Source organism: Synchiropus splendidus, chromosome 3, assembly GCF_027744825.2.
Source record: "Synchiropus splendidus isolate RoL2022-P1 chromosome 3, RoL_Sspl_1.0, whole genome shotgun sequence".
Lineage (NCBI taxonomy): Eukaryota > Metazoa > Chordata > Actinopteri > Syngnathiformes > Callionymidae > Synchiropus > Synchiropus splendidus.
In genome coordinates this window covers 26703061-26722260 of record NC_071336.1, presented here as the reverse complement: position 1 = coordinate 26722260, position 19200 = coordinate 26703061, and the positions used below count along the sequence as shown (strand labels likewise).

The following is a 19200-nucleotide window of genomic DNA, read 5'->3' as shown; positions in this document are numbered from 1 at the left end:
AGAAGAGGGTGAGTTATCGATCCACTGCGGCGCTTCAGAGCGCAGAGACACTGTTAAGCCCTGCAGCAATTACAATACATATTTTCAACAACACATAGGGGCACCATACAAACAAACAAGAAAAGAAATGAGCAAATATGACTTGCAAATGGATGCTTAAGCGTGTGTGCCTCCAGCTGAGTGGTTCAGGTTTTCGGTGCCCATCTCATCAAAAGACTCCGGGCTGCAGCTGTGGATGACTTTGTCTCCTACCTCTTCTACTCCTTTGGTCGCGAAGGTTGGATCCAACATTGTGGAATCATGTGCGGCAGCAGTTTTAAGGGATCAAGGAGCTGCTGCATCTCAGGCAAAAACAACATTCTCCGCCACTCCAAGGCTGGGAGGTTCTCCAAAGTGAGCGTAATTACCAACCGCGGGTGAAGCTTCATTTCCAAACCAAAGGGCTTTAACTGGAAATCAGAGGCGCTAATAAGTTCCCTGCCCATTCTGGGTCATCATCACACGCGGCGGCGCGGAGGAGACGGATGGTTTCATCTTGTTTTCTTGTTAGTCTGAACTTAAACTCAAGCTTTTTGTTTTATCTACTGATGTTTTCCTATCATTATCCGAGTCAAGTCATGTAATTATCCAACAAATGTATAAAAAGCGCCTCAGTTAATTAAATGCCATGGGCTGCGAGAGATGGAGATAAATTATTTATGCTGCTTTGATGAGAGGGAGCCGGTTCCAAAGGCAGTTGAACGCGGAGCTGAGAGAAACTTTTCGGTGGACGGCGAGCGCTGCTGGGAGTGATGTGCCTGGGGTTTCCGTGTTTAGCAACCGGTTATTTCCATGCTGGTATTTACAAGTCAGGAAGAGGTGAGGCCATTTGGGGCTTTTAGCAACAGCAGCAGGTAAAACACTTAAGCAGGGAGCGGCTTAAATCCCACTTGAACTGGAGCAGTTTTGTCCAGTGTGGAGGACCATTGTGACCAACTGTCCTGACAAATATCCCACTCGCAACATCCAGAGAGCAGTTTTAAAGCTTTTATTTGCTTTTGTTTTCTGTTAAGATTCAAGCAGATAAAAGCCATATCTGACTAGCTTCCCATCATTTTCAATATATTTCCTACAATAGTGAGGCTTCAACTAACGTAGCCACATCAGCCGTGCTATGTTATGGCTATACAGCTTGAACTTGTTCTTATTATGTAGAACCAAATGTCCAGGTGGAAAGCACAGGATCTGAAAACACATTTTATGACACGACAAGCTGCTGCAGCCTCCAGTCTGAATCAACATATCTCGATCACATGCGACAGAGGCTTGTTTACTTTGAGCGCTTCGGTGTTGTATGCAGTCAACACCAAAGAAAAGCCTTTTACGACACCTTTTAGTTTGTTTTGGGGAGAAATTGAAAGCCCTGATCAAACATTTCTGTCAACAGTTTAAAAGGTTAGAGGGCTTAGCGTGGGAAGTCATGACATCATTGGCTTTCTTCCCTCCAGAATGAGTCTCAAGCTAAAAACATTTTCTCTTGAACTCCACTAAACTCCTTTCAGAATCAATGGGTTTCGTTTTAGCAGATGATGTTTTCATAAAATTGGAGAAGAGGGAAGCCACGAATCTGGAAGTTTTCAGAAGCTCAACTTACAGTTCAAAACCGGGAATAATGTCAGGCCGTTTGATGCCAAAACATAAAGCAATTTTCTCCCGTTTCACCAACACAGCCCAAATTATAAACATATTAGAAGAACAGCTGCCATGCAAGAAGATATTAAATCCCAACTCCTGCGGTCCCTCAAATAACAGCAAACCAAATAAGACAAAGGAAGCCAGCCAAAGTCAGATAAGAATTTCTTATTATTCCAATAAAAAATACATTCATACAGAAATATAACAATTTTGCAAAACAATTTTCAAATAAAAATTTCATAAAGCATAAACATAACAATTTTACAAAAGTTGTTGTTTTTTTTTTCTTTTAATACAAAGATTCAGTTGAGAACAAAGCTGTGTGTGTGTGTGTGTTGGTGTGTGTGTGACAGACAAGGAGGTGAGATGAAGAGAGATGATGAAGAGTGTGAAGATGCGAGCAAACACGGAGCTAAATCAAGGCTCAATTACCCCTCGGTACAGTTATTGGCGGCTGTTTTGCTCAGAATAGATGTTACCAGCCTCTGTGCACAAAAGCCATCGCTAGCAATCAACAAATCCATCGCAGCAAGCAGTTTCAAGTTTGTAGTCATCCTGTCTCTTTCCCCGGCTGATCTGAAATCCATACGTCGTCGCGAGCCGCGGTGCAACATTGGATTCCGACAAGGAAGGTCGCTGAACTGTGGTAATCAGATTCAGCCATGAAAACCTTCAAGTTTTTCCATTCTGCTCCATTTCCAGAATGCGGAATCGAAGGTTGACATTTTGGCTCTTCCCTCGAGACCCCGTTGGCCTCACCCTCTCCTGTTGGCTAAGACCACGCTCCCTAGACAGGTCAATACACAAGCTACACCGTCAGCAGTCTGTGACAGATTCCATGCCAACAAAGCCTTTAGCGATTCATTACAGCGAGGCAGAACACGGAGAGGCCGCTCCAACTGCAGACCGTTAATTACAATAAATCTTTAGACTTTTCTTCTCGCAGGGACAAGAAGGCGGGGACTAAAGCGACGCTGCGCATTTCTGCGACACTTGTATCTGTGAGTGATGGACAGCCGTACATACTACACAGTAGTTTTTAAAACATGAATTTAAGTGCTCTAAACATTTGTCGTATTTACACAATCGGAATTACACAAAAGGTGATAGACAAACTAAGGTACTTTTAAGTATCAGACAATGACAGAGGTGCAAAAGTCCAAATTGAGCCTTGATCCAGCTTGTCAAATCACCCATACCACAAAACGTGACTGCCTCCCGAGAGAGAAGGAGAGCGCCTCCGGCCACCGCAGGGGCGCAGCCACTTGCATAAGGCACCATTAAGGTCAACAGTGCATTATTGGATAAGAAACCAAGTACAAAAAAAAAAAAAAAAATCGGAACCCCAAGGTTAAGGATGAAGGAGAAGGGAACGGCAAGCAGTGGTGAACTCTCCAACCGGATGAAAACAGGAATGAGGGATGGAGTTAAATAAAAGAGGGAATCATCAAGGCTTTATGTACAATATTGTAACATCTAACCGTTCGCATTTTAGCTGCACTTTTATGGAAACTACTTGCAGTCCTGGTAATAGTGGAAACATGAAATGAAGAAACCCTAGAACCATGCAACACCTGTCTATGATACTGAAGTTATAGTAAAGTTGTGGTATACCTCTAAGCACACAGCTTATACAATTGGACTACAAATGAGCTTTGTAGCATGTAAAAAACAAAAAACAAAACAAAAAAAAAAAGAAACAAAAATAAACCAGGCTACATAACACATTGCACATTTAGTAGCTGCACCAAAAAACACCAGAAAGAAAAATTATCCTGTCATTCTGTGACCAGGGACAGTTTGGGACCCTGGGTCACCGACCAGACGGTGGTGGAAGTCTGGTCAAATTGAGGTTCTGCTTTAGAGATCCTCCAAGTGCGGGGAGGTGGGGAGCGGGGGGGCCGCAGCCCGGCTCCGCCGCCGCACAAACCACGAGGGGAAGTAGAGCGTTTCCCCTGAAACCCATTCAGTCCACAGCAACATTGGCACCAGCCCCTGACCTTCCTCCACTCCGCATCGTTCTCGTCCACTTATATCCACTCCTCTGTCGCTCCGTAGGGGCCGGCCAGCCAATCGCAGACATTCACAGTGCACACATGCTCACCTCAGACAGTTCCAAAAGTACCAGTGTATCTGCCGTCCGGGAGATTTCCTCCCCCCTCCAAAAAACATCATGCACCATACACACAAAATCATTCATCCATGTTTTTTTTTTTCCCACTCCTTATTTCATGTTTTAATCCTTCTCATTTAAAAAAAAACTCTTTCTCTGTCTCTCATCCATGATTTTGTCCTCGTGTTGCAAAAGACAACCTTCAGAGCGCCTTTCTCCAAAGAGAGGTCCCGGAGGCACAGGGATTCAGTATGGTGCAAAACAGCATGCTTTGGCTGGAACACACTCCACCCGCTCTGCTCTGGACAGTTCAACCAAGAGACTCGTCGGGAGACGCGTTTGTCTATTTGTGTTTTTTTTTTCCTCTCTCACTCTCGCTCCCTCCTTTTAAAACCCTCCGCTGTGTTGCTTGGTTGGTGCTCACCCTGCTTTAGATGTGTCTCTTCATGTGAAGAGCCAGATGGTCAGACCTGGAGAAACATCTGTGGACGGAGGAAGAGAGAGGACAAGGGGGCGGGGCGGAGGAAGGGAGGGGGGGGGAGAAAATTCAATAAGAGCAGGGCAGAAAATCGCTAACAAAAGGAGCAAATTCAATTGTTCGGGGAAGCTATGCATTACTGTGCTTTTAATCATTTACACTTTAAAAATGTGAAGGCGGGCTGCGCCAACGCTCCTGCAGATGTTCACTGTCGCTGAATAATATGGTGGCGACGGATGCTTCCTTGTTACATCACGTCTAATTAGCGCTTGATAAATGCTCATAACACTGCAGTGGATATTAGGTTGCACTTCAGACGACGACTGCTAAATATAACAAATGGTTGTGTGTCTTCTCTGGAAGCATGAGTGGAAATTCAATTCTCCAGTTAGTTACAGTGACACACCGAGAGGGACAGCAACGATCCACAAAAACAAACAAACGTCTCAAGTTTTGATCGTTTCTCAATTGTCCTGTTTCAAGCACTGTGTCTACACAAGGCTCTTATATGGTGGCACAGCAGCTAATGGGTTAACAGCATCACTGAAAGCTCATTTAGAAATACCAAAGTATTTGTGTGACTCATAGTTGGGATCCATATGCTTTGTATGTAAACATTTATGTGGTCTTGTTCTCTATTGAGGAACCTGGCAACCCTGGCCTTCACAATAATGATGATTCAGCAGATTTGCTTCTTCTTACAAACACTAAAAGCCACAGAGAAATCTCAAACGATGCAGACCCCACTTTGATGGGGGAGTGTGAAAACACGTTGCAGCCTTTAGGTGCCTTGTCAACTAACAGAGGAGGGTCACATGGTAATGCATCAGAGGTCGTCATAGATGTCCAACGTACCTGTCACAGTGACTGCATTTAAATGGCTTTGCCCCAGTGTGCTTCCTGAAGTGTCTGGTCAACTCGTCGCTTCGTGCAAAACGCCACTCGCAGCCCTCCCACGAACACCTATACGGCTTCTCACCTGCAAACATGAGAAGCAGGTTAGGCAGAGCCCAGTCAGAAGCCTTGCGTCCGGCGCTGTCGTGGTTTAAATCCGTTGAACTCAAGTCAGCCTCGGGGGACAGGGTCGTCGACATGTGTGCTGACAAGTCACTCGAGACGCGCATTCCGTCAGAACCTGTCGGATCGGTGGCTGCGTTTTTTCAAAACATGCCAAGAATGTAAAGCGAGTGACGCAGGAACCGGAGATGTGCGGCGTAAAGAAAAAGTAAAGAAGAGAAAAAAGACAATTTCACGCCTCTGATAGAAAATCAGGAACGGTCAAGTGAGCATTCACTGCGGCCGACTGAGTGCCCCCTGGATCCCCGCCCATTTACCCTTTCCCATGATGAAACTCAATCTGTTTTGAAGTCCTTTTATCTCCCATGTGCGGCCCCTCCCCCCTCCTCCCTCGTTGGCCCAGTCAGCCACATTCCAGATAGATTAGGTCACAGTTTAGGTATCCAGCCATGCAGAGCTAATACTTCGGCTCCAGCTGAGGACATCAGGCAAAGTGGACCTTTAATTACATCACACAACGGACGGACAATGACAAGCGGACGACTATATGACGCCACTTCCCGTCTGTCTGCAATAAGCCTTTTGAAATCAGAATTTAAAACTCAAGCGTCGGGTGCGTGTGAAACTTACTTACCCGTATGAGTACGCTGGTGTGCTTTCAGGTGGGAGCTCTTTGTGTAAACCTTGCGACACCCGTTGAAGAGACACCTGTGTACTCTTCTCCTGCCTTCAGGAGATGCGTCATCGCAGATGAGTCCCGTCTTATCCGAAGTCTTTGCCATTCCCCCGCTCCTGATTTTGACAGGCAAGTGAAACTCGGCGTGTGCGCCGACCCAGCCGCTGGTCGCAGGCTCGGAGTGGGCCTCCGGCGAGGACGGCGGCGTGCTAATGATGGAGGGGCTAAAAGGTCCAGAGCCAACCAAGACAGTGCCCAGTGGGTTGGAGGTAAAGCTGTGTGTGGGCGAGAGCTCCTCTGAACTGTCTGAAGCTTCGCTGCTGGCGTCGGAATTCACACTGTTGGTGTCCAAGATTTGGCTGTCCTGATTGTCCTCCTCGTGGGCCACCACCATCTTTGGGTCGTTCTCCGCCTTGGTCTTGTCCCCGCAGGCCAGGATGAACTTGCCCCAGAGGTCCTCCTGTCCGTCAAACTTGAGGTCAGTGGTGGAGACGTAAGGCTCGCTCTGCAGGTAGCGCTCCAGCTCCAAGCATGTCTGGAGCGGATGAGAAGAGATGAGAGATTACAGTGAGAATTAATCAATTAGAGGAGGACTCCTGCGGAGCAGAGCCCCCTTTACACCAGGAAATCCTTTCCAACGATGCATATGCACATCCCTTCACTGTGTGGCGTAATATTTGTTGAATGCTAACAGCAGGGCTGGTGCACATGACCTGCTCGGATATATCCACACCAATTATACGGTTTTAAAACCAAGCGCTGGAGGCTTTTCATGACTGAGTGCAAAACAAACGTCTTGTGATGGAACTATCATGTGATTTCTATTTGCAGATCCAATCTCTCCTGCTGTTTAGCACAGCCACACACACACATGCATTGTCATTTCACCACCATGGTGACTCACTGAACAAATTCAGAGGAAGCTACTCAACTTCCTCTTCTAAACACCAGCCATTCAGCTGCCTTTCCTCTCCTCTCCTCTCCTCTCGCAGCACGTCTGACATGAGCTCACATCCTTCCCCCCAGATCGAATCCCACAAGCTCTCGTCGACTACTCAGCCATTCATTAGAGGCGCTGCGCTCTGACAAGTCTCATGTGGACCAAACATTTCCTCCAGGCTCCACGCTCTCCCTCGAAAAAAAAAAACTCTGTCGATATAAGACCCAGCTGTGCGGCTGTCCGCTCATGTGAGGGGGACTCGTCTCCCGTTAGGTTCGATGCATTTCTACAACAGCAAGGGATGGTTTTTTTTTTGGAAGCAAGCGCATAAAAAAGTGACAAGAGGAACTAAAATACAAATGCAAAATGGTAGTGATTCTGCTTTGGTGAAGAAACAGTCATCGCATTTCTGCATTCCGCTTTGAAATCAAGTCAAATGGACGTGAACCCGAACACGCGCGTGTGTCTCCGCCGTCATTCATCAGCTCCGACTCCAGCTGTCAGACTGACACACTGATCCACTTCACGCTGCCAAAACTTCACCGCCGCGCAAACTACCCGTCGCCTCGCCACGAACGAGCACGCGAATATTCACCTGCTGCCAGTACTCCTCCAGTGACGGTAAGGCGGAGAAATAGCCCGTGTCGTGAACTATCTGAAGTTCTTGAAATATGCTGCACATAGGTAGAACATCCATGGTTTTCCCGAGCTCTTAGAAAAGGTGTAGCTGCACTTGGATGGATTTTTCTTCCGTAAGAAAAAAGCAAAAGTGTCCCTCTTGCTGTCAGCGAAGCCGCCGCGCTCGTTCTCAGCAGCAAGAGTCCGTCAGTGCCCCCTTTCTCTCGCTTGTGTTCGAGGTATTTGCAAACACAGCTCCGGACTGGAAGGGGAACAAACTGCGCTCTGCAAACTTCCCTATTCAAACCACGACGCCCCGCCCCCCTCCTTCGACACGGCTCGGGGAGGACCGGCCAATCGGCGAGGAGCAGCCTCCGAGCCCGCAAATGATATCACAACCGACCAATGGCAGCCACCCTCTGACTTCATTTGGGTCGTTCTCAGTCCTCGTTGGTCAGCGTGACACCTGACGGCTCGCTGCGGATTGGCTAGTTATTTTTAGGTGCGTATATAAGCGAGCTGCGCTGGCTGCTGGAGCAGTGTAGCCTGTATGATCCCTGTTCAGCCACACACAGCGCATGTGAGCCGAAACAGCGTCTGTGTCCAAAACATTCGAGTTTCTGTCAGACGCGAGCTGCACGTACTCTGTAATAATAGCATGAGCTCACCACGGCTGCTGTAAGTGGAAGGTCCACCATTGAAACACAAAAGTTTTGTTTGTTTATGAGACAATTTTAATCTGCTATTCAACTTATATATGCACTTATATATATTCAACGTGTGTATATATATATATATATATATATATATATATATATATATATATATATATATATATATATATATATATATATGGTAGTTCATGGTAGTGAACACATTATTATGTTCACTATCATTATCAATTACTCTCCTGTTTCACATCCACTTTTGTTTTTTAATTTATACTTTTAGATTTGCATTTTAAACATTTTACAACATATTTCTGCTCATTTCAAAAAACAAACTTAACTCCTACTCCGACACGTTTTCCATTTCAAATTTAGTATTTACACATTGTTTTGATCAAAACTTTCCAAAGATTTATATTTTTTCTTTCAATAGTCTAATGGTTCAGTAGTGATACGAGAGATGCTGTAGGATGTTTGCATTTGCCCACGCACCTCGTGGCCTGGCCTGGGCTGTGATTAAAAAAATAAATAAAGCGAGGGCAGCCTGGCTGCCTGTGGCTTGTGTTTGAAGCCATGCAAGTCCAATCTGGGTGAGTACAACTGTTGAACTGCAGAAATCCAAACATCTCCTGAGTTGCTGTTCATTGTTCTGTGTCATTTTACCTCAATTTACTGTTCAATGTATGGACAACAATAGTTAAAAACAGCTATATATTTAAAAAATAATAGTGATAATCAACACAACATTGAGGACGTGAAAGTCAAACCAGCATCTGGGTTTACTGCATTTTTATTTTTTATCGTTTCTCATCGCCTTCTATCCAATTTGAAGCAGGTATGTCGAAAACGATGACCATTTTGCTTTTCTGAATCTGGCCTCTATGTCAAAACATCAGTCACTAAATATAATCTCATTTTCAAACATTCCTCTTTTGCTCAATACGGTCTTGCTGGTCCCTTCTGACCAACTTTTCTGAAAATATCTCATGTCTGAAGCGACCCCAGGAAACCCAACCAGCTTGTAACTTCTGGACCATTTTTAGATTGTTTGTGTAGCACAGCACTTTGAATCAGTTTCACAACAATCCAAAAGTATTTGTTTTTATTTTTGCAGTTCATACTTTACAACATTCTTGTGGGCTCAGACTGTAAATTACCAAAATAGCGACTGACGATGGGACAAATCTGTCTGGCTGTAGAAACAGATGGTGACGTTAATCTTAAAAGAAAACAGTTATAGTGCATTTTTAATGATGCTACTCCTTCTTCAAAGCTGTACAACGCAGCAACTCTGACACCACGAAAGCACAAGCATAATCATTATTAATTCATTAAAAAGCCAATGTTTTCATACCAGTTGGTTCATAAGGGTCAAGACCCGTTTCGGATTTTTATTAGTCCTGCTGTTTTCTAAAGAACTGTAAAAGAGTGGAGGCTTCCTTCTGCATTGTGTTGGTAACTATGGACGGAAATCATCATCAGGATGTTACCTGTAATGTCACTGTTAGCTGCGTTCAACCTCCCATAAGTAGCTTGACCATTCAGCCCAATATATATTTGGCAAAGCCACAACGTCATCCGGACTCATTTTTATCATTTCCTCCTTAGAGAAGAGCTCTCGTGCTACGGAAGCATCTCCCCCTAAAGCTATTGCATAAGTTCGGAGAATTAAGTCGCAGCACAACCTGGCACAGCATGGTCCGATGAGATAAACAACGTTTTACACAGCAGCCTCATTGTCTTTGGAGTGTTTTCTGTTGGCGGTCCGAGCAGACTACTGAGTGTCCTTTGTGCTCGTCTCAGCTGCGAGGCCACATTTGTCACACACAGCATCTGATTCAGTCATATGGCAATATGTGATGAGTCCATGGTTGCGGGAGAGGGTGCGGGTTTGGGGTCGGGGGGGTGGTCCCTGAAGGAATGCAAAGGAATTCTTTTTGATTTCATGTTCCTAATGAATCTCTTCATGACATGTTCCACATCATGTTCAGATGCTGAGAAGTCCATTTAGTGGAGACGCACCATAGAAACATCTTGGTCAGCACAGGAAGTGCAACAGAATGCTATTATTGTACTATAATATTCCGCTTCATTATTTATGCGCTTTCAAATGTGTGCGTGATGAATAACAGAGACCACATTTGGGCCACCACGTGAGCATTAGCGGACAGCACTACAGTAATCACTTCCTTCAGAAGGCCTCTTAGACGAAGCATTTAGAGAATGTACAGTGTTTTGCATGGCAGCTTTTATCTCGGGAGGCCAGACCCGGAGCTCTGTCATCATTATGTAATTCCAGACCAGAAAGTAACCGCAGGAAGAGGAATTACTGGATGACCCATTTTAATGTATCACTGTCAACCCGACATGTGGGGTTTTCTTGGGGTCTCTCATTCTCAAATGGTTTCCCAGTCGGGGTGCATGCAAGCACTCCATGTCATGTATATCGTCCCTGATGAGTCGCAGCAGGTTTCACATTTTCAGGAATAATCACCACGTCTGGAAAGTTTTCCAAAGTTTACTTTAAGAATACGGACCAAGTTACCTGTCATTATGGCATGGAGTACTTGACAATCAACAAGCAGTGTATCCCACTCACGTATTTCCTGTTGTAAAAGATCTCATCACTATTTCGTTGGTGCAAAGTGTGTGTTTCTAAAGTCAAATATTTTGGACTGCACATCCTAACTAACCCATTCAAAGAGAGTTTGGACTATTTTTTTCGGGATATTTTTCCTCAGAATCTATATTATTTAGTTGTTTTACACATTTTTATAAGTGGCAGTGACGTCATATCAGTTTCTTGGAAAACTCAGTCAAACTGGCAAACAACCCAACACCACCTGAAATGACCCTGGACCCATTTTAAGGCCCATTTATGCTCCCTTTATGCCCCAAATAGTACTCATCCGTACTATTGTGTATTTGGTCTTTGTGTTGGTATTGCTGTTCACCAATATACCCAACAGGGGGAGGAGCCCAGAGTCAAAAGTTTATGACAACAACAAACTCCAAAAGCAACATGGCGACATATCCAGTATATAAAAGCAACACCGCCCCTATGGTTTCTGCTGATACTGCTTCATTTGGCCTGCATCCGCAAGCTTTGTGGAACGTGCAGAAATACGGACAAAATTGACTCACGGACAGAGCATGGACAGAAGGCTCTATCCGTATCCAGATGTAACCTTGAGCATAAATGGACCTTAAGCTTTGCTCGTGATGTACAAAGTTTTCCGCATGACTTTGTCTCCTGCAGGTGTTCAAAATAAAAACTGCGCTGCGACACCTGCAATCTCGGTACAGTTAGCATATGTAATCACTTGGCTACAAATGCGTGAGACATGGCAGGTGTGAGAGTGTGTGAGAAGCCTCTTGAGTCTCACGCCAGATGCGTGAGAGTTGGCAGCTCTTGTGTTTATAAAACTCAAACAATACACTTTAGAATACGTTTTTGTTAGGGAAAAACTGATGTGTATTTTTTTCTTTTTTCTTTTAAGTAGTATATGATTAAACTATCCTTTTAAAGAAGGAATATAAGGAAAATAAAGGAATTGCAGTTGCAATAATCAATACTATGACTAAAATTGTGCTCATAGTAGAATTGCAAAGTAGATTTCCATAAATCTAATCGGCACTCACATATTGGGTTAAATAACATAGCGTCACATCCCTAACTCAAACGATTTTTCAGCTGCTACAAAATTTTAAACACCAGGATTTCACAAGAATCTGAATTTCTCCATTGCAGAAGTTATAAGACAGTCTTTGCCCTTGTTAACATGTCGCCCTACTTTAGTTGTGGGATTCATTTTATGAAATGAAAGAAGAAGTACATTGTCTGTGTTTAATACATTCAGCATCAGATTTAATACATTCTCTTTAGTCCAGTTTTGATCAACTAGGTCAAATATCAGGTCTAAAACAACAACTCTGAACAACTTTGAAACATTAGTCTTGCCAATTGATGTGCTGATAGCACATTGGATTTATGGTAAAAAAAAAATGTGATCAAGCTATTAAAAAATGACGTATTTGGTCCTCACCTGCCATTGATTTCAGGCCATGACCAAGTTTTTTGAAAATGCAGAAAAAAATGGCTTGGGAGGTTCAGGTTTTCTAAAGAATCATGCAGTTTAACAGCAAAGTTACGAGACCATGATCGACAGTGCTATGCATTTGGACACACAACGCAGTGAGCGGAGCCAAGCGGGAACGAAGGTCGGGTCGAAAATTGGTCGTGATGAGGACATACCTCAAAAACAACTTAAACGAGGCGGTTCATTTAAATCAAATGTCAACAAGATCTTATAAATTGAAGCAGAATGTCAGAAAATAGGACGATCCAAATTGGATGCGGTCATTTTCGAAATCGGTCAACTGATCATTTGCTTTATTTGTTTGCCGATGCCATGTAAATGACGCGGGGGGGGAGATTTATGGCCAAACAATGTTTAAGTCAAAGTGACAGACAGAAATAAACGCTCGCTCATTATTTCCCCGCTTACTATCCAGGGCCCCGGTTGGTAATGAGGTGCGGCGCTATTGATAGAGATGCATTGCTCTCTGCGGGGGCCACTGAAAATTTACCCAAGCTTAAATAAAATGAAAATAAAAATAATTGATTGTAAATCAATGCACATACATCATTCACTCTTTTTAAAAGGAGAAATGGAAGGCGAGAGAGAGGAGGGGGAAAGAGCTCCGGGAAAATCGATATTCATCCGAATCATAAATCAGAATTGAGTCAGCGCTTGCTGGGAGAGAGATAATCATTGACCTGGTTTTGGATTACACACTCCTCAGATATGATGCTTGTCCAGCCTGCAAATAGGTTTAGCCTTGTTACAGTCCCCCCCATACTCAAACATGAGCGTTGTTATCCTCTCATTGAAATGCATTGGCAGTACCAGGTAGGTCTCACGCGCGGCTGTCTGGACACGTCTGGGGACAGATCAACACGTGTGTACTTCACCGTGTCAGGGCGTCAGAAGCAGCCCCAGTCTCCCAGCGGCCCCTCGACCTTGAAGATAAAGGGCGGTTGACTCCGAGAGCGCGTGTGTTTTTCGGGATCAGGCACGCATCCGGACGCCACAATCAGTCAGGACACTCTGGTGATGTTTGGTGATGGAGGTTTGTGAATTGGTTTGTGCGCTCGCATTTGGAACAGAGCGATATATCAGCTCGCTGATACACTGAGGTGGAAATCAATACTGTCCACCTCCCACATGATAAAAGATCTAACCTGATGGCAGCAGCACCCCGACAGCAGCAAAGTAAATTGTTCTCTTTGTTTCAGGTGCACAAGCCACGCGGTGCCCACTTCCTATCATCGACTTCTTTTTCATTATTTCACCATAAAACTGCAAATTAATTCTGTAATCTAGTCTGACCTTGGGCATCTAATCATTTCAAACATCCCAAGGTCAGGTCGAGCTGAGTCTGTACTCATTAAAAACTCACCGTAATTCAGAGTTCTGAAGGTGTGCTGGTTGGGTTGATGGTGGTGATGGTACTGCATTTTCATTGATTGATTTCTCATGTCAGTACCAGCGAGATGAAACGTTCCTGTCTGCAAAAATGTGACTATTCTTATTATTCAGTATCAGTCATATGAAGTGTCATATATTCAATCATATCAATTGCACACACGCTTTTTTCATGACGCTCAGGAGCCAGAACAAGGTTGCTTTCAGGCGTATTCAGACATGACAAGACACCGTTTTGTATGTTTATGAAGGACTTTGTATCCTTGTCTACTGTATTTGGTGACAAAGGCAAATAAAGAACGACCCTGAACACCCCCGTCCTTGATGAGGATCGGTCTTATCTCGTTCACTTTTGTTTCCACGTATAAAAAGACGCAAATGAGTCCCGTATGGCATTCCTGCTCAAACCACCATTCACTTTACGAGTCAAAGATTCAGACTCAAGGACATAATTGAGAGGATTTAAGTGCTACTTCTCGTGAACGCCGTTGAAAGACATTTTGTAGCGGATCTTTTAAGCGCTGGAAAATCTGGCGGACAGTTCAATGGTCATTGTTTCACACGGGGCGGTGCGTGCAAGGTTGTTTTTCCCTTCAGTGATGCCAACTCCGCTGTTCAAGCTACTACTATGCGCAGGGGGGAGGAATGTGAGGTATTTTATTATTTTCTGCCAACCTCTGTGGGAACCGGCGCTCTCCGGCTGTTTCGGGGGTGGTATTTATTGAAACTGTGGCATAAACAGAGACCCAGGCTGCTGATTAGTGAACTGGGATGTATTCATTGGACACTTTCGGGGAAGGGGGTGACAGAGGTTTGCGTTCAGGTTACCACGACCCTGAAAAAGCTGAGCTGAATGTGGTATTTTTGGATTCAGATAGAGATTCACCTTTCACCCCACTCAGGAATTATTTCTGAAAGCAGTCGTGACTCATAGTTTCACAGCTTGATGTTGATCCAACAGTCATTCATGCAGAGCACTAGTCGGTGACGTTACACTTGGGCATTCTAAGATGTGGGGATTTACTGCATGAGGACATTTAGTTTCTTTCGACATGGTTTAGCATCGGAAAAAAACGAGTGTATCATAAATTAATTTAAGAACCCCATCATTATTTCATGTTTCAGATGGCAAACACAAACACCAAAAATATGCATTGCGCATAGCTAAACTGCGACTAACTTTTAAAAATAAAGTGATTTATAAACCAGTGTTATTGCACCTCTCTGTCTTAGCTTGTAAGATACGAGCAATTCTCTACCCAGGGGGTCTTTGTCCTCACACAACAGTGAACAATGTGACTCCACAGGCGGCTTATCAGCCTTATCCAAACTCTGATCTATCGCTTATTGCCACAGATCTGGGTCACAGATCAGTTTCGGATGAAGTTATCTGACTCCACCGCCGTGTTTGACAACGGACCTTAAAAGAAATACAATGGCGATATGGGAATGAGACGGGGCTTTTGTTTTGTCACCCCACAATCAGTCACACAACCCTTTTTTTTTCCCCCAACCTAGCTAGCGGTGAATGACGGGCCGCGGTGCTTCAGTGAAACTATGATTACCTGCAGTGAGTAAGTGTCCAGTCATCCCAGTCTGCTTCCTTGTGCGATTTCTCACAAACACTCTTCAAAGCAAAGTTTATGGCGCAGTGAAGAATGAACTTTGTCAGCACGCGGTTCATCATAATTGCGTTGATCAACAATGCGGCGTCTGAACTTTACAGTACATGAAACACAACAGCTCTGCTGCACCTTTTGCTAAGGTCATGACTTTTAAAGGTTGACTCCAAACATCGGCTCTGTTGACTCAGCGCCTGTCTGTACATTTGGACACAGATAGTGGGCCAGCTAACAGCCGGCTGTTGCCAAAGTAACAAATCCTACCCACTATGACCTCACCTGCCGCTGAACGCTGCTGAACTTTGAACGGTTATGTCATTTATTTGATGTGTGTGTCATCGGCATTTCCTTTCACAAGTTCCTTCCCTCAGTCAACCTCCCTGCGTCCCCTATTACCTGTTTTCTTTCCCTATCAAAAGGAAATCCTATCTCGAAACCCCTTGGTTCCCTGTGTAACCTATTATACCCTTGCTATTGTCATGGGCTATTGTGGAAATTCTTTACGACGATGGTGACCATGTTAGCTCCTTTATTTAAACCGTCTAAGTCCATTTTCCCAAGCTTACATAATGGACTTACCCTGAGAGTGAACGACTGAGTAAACACTTTGAAGTGACCTATACAGTGTAGTTTTCCGCTCCTATTTAAGTGAACAATGCCACGTCTAATTGCTTTCTGCACAGAAAAGTATGTGAGGATTCACTTCTCTCCCCGCATGTGGCTCACTGCAAACAGTTATGGAGGTTGCTAAGAGACAGCACGTGCAATTGTTTTCACATCATCATCAGATTATTGCAGAAATCAGATGACGATCATCAATGTTTGAGATTCTCCATCACTCCTCCCCCTGTGCTGCAGATACCTTTGCCCAGCTGAGAATGAGTCACTCATGTCTCATGACTGCTTTTCCACTGAAACTTGTTGTTCCCAGCAGCAGCAGTGTCCTGCAAGCATGACGATTGGTGGATGATGCCGCACACGACCTCAGGGAAAGCTTAATCTAATACACAAACTGAGACTGTAAGAAAGGCATTTGTGACCTGCAATAACATCACTAATATGTTTAAAGCAGCCACGCAAAGTTGTTTACCACAAAAAAAATTAATGTTTATGAATTCTTCCAATGTTATCTTCAGCATGTAATTGACTCCCCCCAGGGCGGGTGTTTTGTTTGCCAGCAAAATAGTATTAAACTTCGCGATGGATGGATGAATGGATAAAATTTTCATCACAATTCTTGAATCCTGATAGCTGTGTTTTCGAATTTGTTCTTGTGTCGCGTTTAAACTCATGTGAAAAGAGGCAGAGGCTTTGCCAGTTGTTCGCATGTTGGACATGACAAACCTTGAGAGTTGAGTTCTCAATCTTCAGTTTAACTCTGAATTCTACTCAGTAATCTTGAAAGAAGCTGCAAATGTGTCCATATTTTGATTCTTTCCACGATCTTAGAAACGTTTCCCATGCACTCATTTCGAGGCGTTTCACTGTCTCCACGCTAGTTAGTATCTTCCTGACAGAAGACACTTAAAATATATATCAACAGGGCTTGAATCCTTTTTGTCAGAAAGACAGTACGTGTACATAACTACTACTACTACTCCAGCGTATCTGATGTGGATAACTATAGATTTTGGCTAGCACATTATTAGCATGCTCATGCTTGTAAATTCACAAGCTAAATGTTCATGCTAGTGCCAAATGTCAAGGAAAACAAAGGGACATTTGAACTGTATTTGTTTTGTGTGTCTGTCTTTAGAAAATTCTAAATTCCTGGATACTATTTATTGATATTTAAAGCTCTGTTTTGCATTGAAAGCCGTTGACAAAACATTCCCAAATATGATGGAAAGTCGTGATTGATAATGACGATTGCTATCCTGATCGAATTAGTTGTGATCATTATTTTGGTCATAATCGTACAACTGCCAGTTAATTTGTTTTGTACTCACAACAACATCCTCCACCTGGATTTGGAGCAACTGACTGATGACGTACTTTGTATCAGTCGACATTAATTATGATGAAAGTCTGTCAATTTGCCGGTTAAAAAAAAACCCTGGTATTTTCTTTGCTGTCCTAACAAGCGCTTAGGACAAATCCCACTGTTTCCCAGCACAACATGTCGACGCTAATAATAAAGAATGTGTGAAGTTGTCCGAGCCAACTGCCCCAAACCATTGTCAATTTGGGCAGACAGCGCTGGAACTCGCCATGCTGCAGCTGCAAGGTGACACGGAAAGACAGACGGACAAGCTGGCAGACCAAAGTAGACAGGTAAACAGACAGGGACGCAGCACTGCCCCAGAGAGCAATGACACGAGCCGGTGCCTGCACCCCACACACACACACACACACACACGTACACAAACACTCCGAGCAGACAGGCAGCATTCAAATGAGTGAAGAGCCGAGCGTAGACATCTAGCACCCCTCTCCTCTCAAACACACAACCTGTAATGACTGGAGACATTGCTCCTTTCCCTTGGGGAAAACAAGGGAAGGGAGGAGGATGAGGGGGCTCACACATATGAGGAAAGCCACCTCTTCCCTGGCAAACCCTAATGGCTGGGCCTCAATAAACAGCAGCAGTGGCAACAACAACCCAAATAAGCTGTGACAGTGAGTGGGGTACCTGAGCGACTTTCTAATTGATCATTCTCAGCTGGAGGTTTCCCTCTTCTCGTCTGCATGGTGAAACGCCTGCTCCTCTCACACATGCCACTTTTGCATCGTGGCTATTTTTAGCGCAGTTCTGCCACAATATCGGAATCATTATTTAAATCATATCCTAGAAAGATGAGCTCTTCCCCTGTTTGTACTGTGTTTATCCGCGGCGAGGATTCCGAGACTTGAAAATGCAGACAGCTCTAACGTAAGCACACAGTGGGATGAGCTATTGTGAGAATTAATTAACAACCCAGGCAGATTTTAGCGGAGTTATTTAGAACTTTCCGTACGTAGGTGTGATATGTGGGTCAGCGTGAAGGACGCTGTGAGCGACGCGGCTGGGGCGTCCTGTCATCTTGCACTATCAGCCAGAGACAGTCGCCCAAAACAGCCACAATAAGCACAGTGATCCAAACAGGGCTTGCTGACCAGCACAGTTAACATTCCCTCCCTTTACAGTGGCCTAATCCAGGAATTTGACAATGCGCATGGCCTTCCAAACAGGGATCAAATTCTTCCCGGATGGCTGTGTATTAGCCCGGCCAGCACATGCAGCCGGGGCTCTGTGCCCACCCACAAAGCAGAAATTCACGCACTGACACCCTGGGTTCATTCTGCAGCCCCGGCCGCATGCAACACTGAGTAACAGAGGGATGTTAATAAGCATCGCGACCTGCTTCGCTCTCTGTTTTATTTTCTCTCCCTCGCTCTAATCTCTGTTGCTTTGTGGATCCTGACGCAACTAACCTTCAACATTTAATTCAAACCACTGAAGGTGGCTGTATGGGTTTGACTTGCATGACGCCTTGTGTCATTGACAGAGCAGTGAGCAGTGGGTGCAGTCGTGTTTGCTGAGAGGCAACCAGAACAGATGCATACAGATATCTGCTTCCTTTGGGAAGTAGGAAGAGAAAACACAGGTGGACAGTGTCCACCCATCCACACTCTACAAATCCCCCTCTCTTCAGATGCATTTCAGCTCAGGAGTTTCAGTGGTCACCTGTGTATGTGAGCATCCATGTTTCCTCTCTAAGGAATCACAAGGTCAGATTAAAGAGATACGCATACCCCAGTGTTGGCACCCCTTGACTGTAGGTTGTAATTACTGGTGTCCTTGATATTTGATGTGGAATGGGGACAGTAACCTTTAGCGTTTGCCTGTTACACTGCCCCTCCTTTCACAGCTCCTGCCCTATATCCCCTTCACCTTCCCTCCACTCCAGGGACCTGTGATGGAA

The 19200-nt window shown here is 44.5% G+C and overlaps 1 protein-coding gene across 1 annotated transcript; it reads right to left on the bottom strand.

Annotated features, from left to right (window-relative positions):
- Positions 1 to 1823: 1823 nt before the first annotated feature.
- klf6a (Kruppel-like factor 6a) lies at positions 1824 to 7808 on the bottom strand. Its single transcript, XM_053860990.1, has 4 exons — positions 7494 to 7808; positions 5917 to 6493; positions 5121 to 5244; positions 1824 to 4269 (listed from the first exon to the last, which is right to left on the bottom strand). Exons 1-4 carry the CDS (start codon positions 7593 to 7595, stop codon positions 4218 to 4220), a joined length of 855 nt encoding a protein of 284 aa, XP_053716965.1. The 5' UTR covers positions 7596 to 7808; the 3' UTR covers positions 1824 to 4217.
- Between the last annotated feature and the right edge of the window lie 11392 nt (positions 7809 to 19200).

Coding starts and splice junctions, on each gene's coding strand:
- klf6a (XM_053860990.1), bottom strand. CDS start 7,595: ATGGATGTTCTACCTATGTGCAGCATATTTCAAGAACTTCAGATAGTT. Junction 6,494..7,493: donor TGGAGGAGTACTGGCAGCAG/GTGAATATTCGC, acceptor CATCCGCTCCAG/ACATGCTTGGAGCTGGAGCG. Junction 5,245..5,916: donor ACACCAGCGTACTCATACGG/GTAAGTAAGTTT, acceptor TCATGTTTGCAG/GTGAGAAGCCGTATAGGTGT.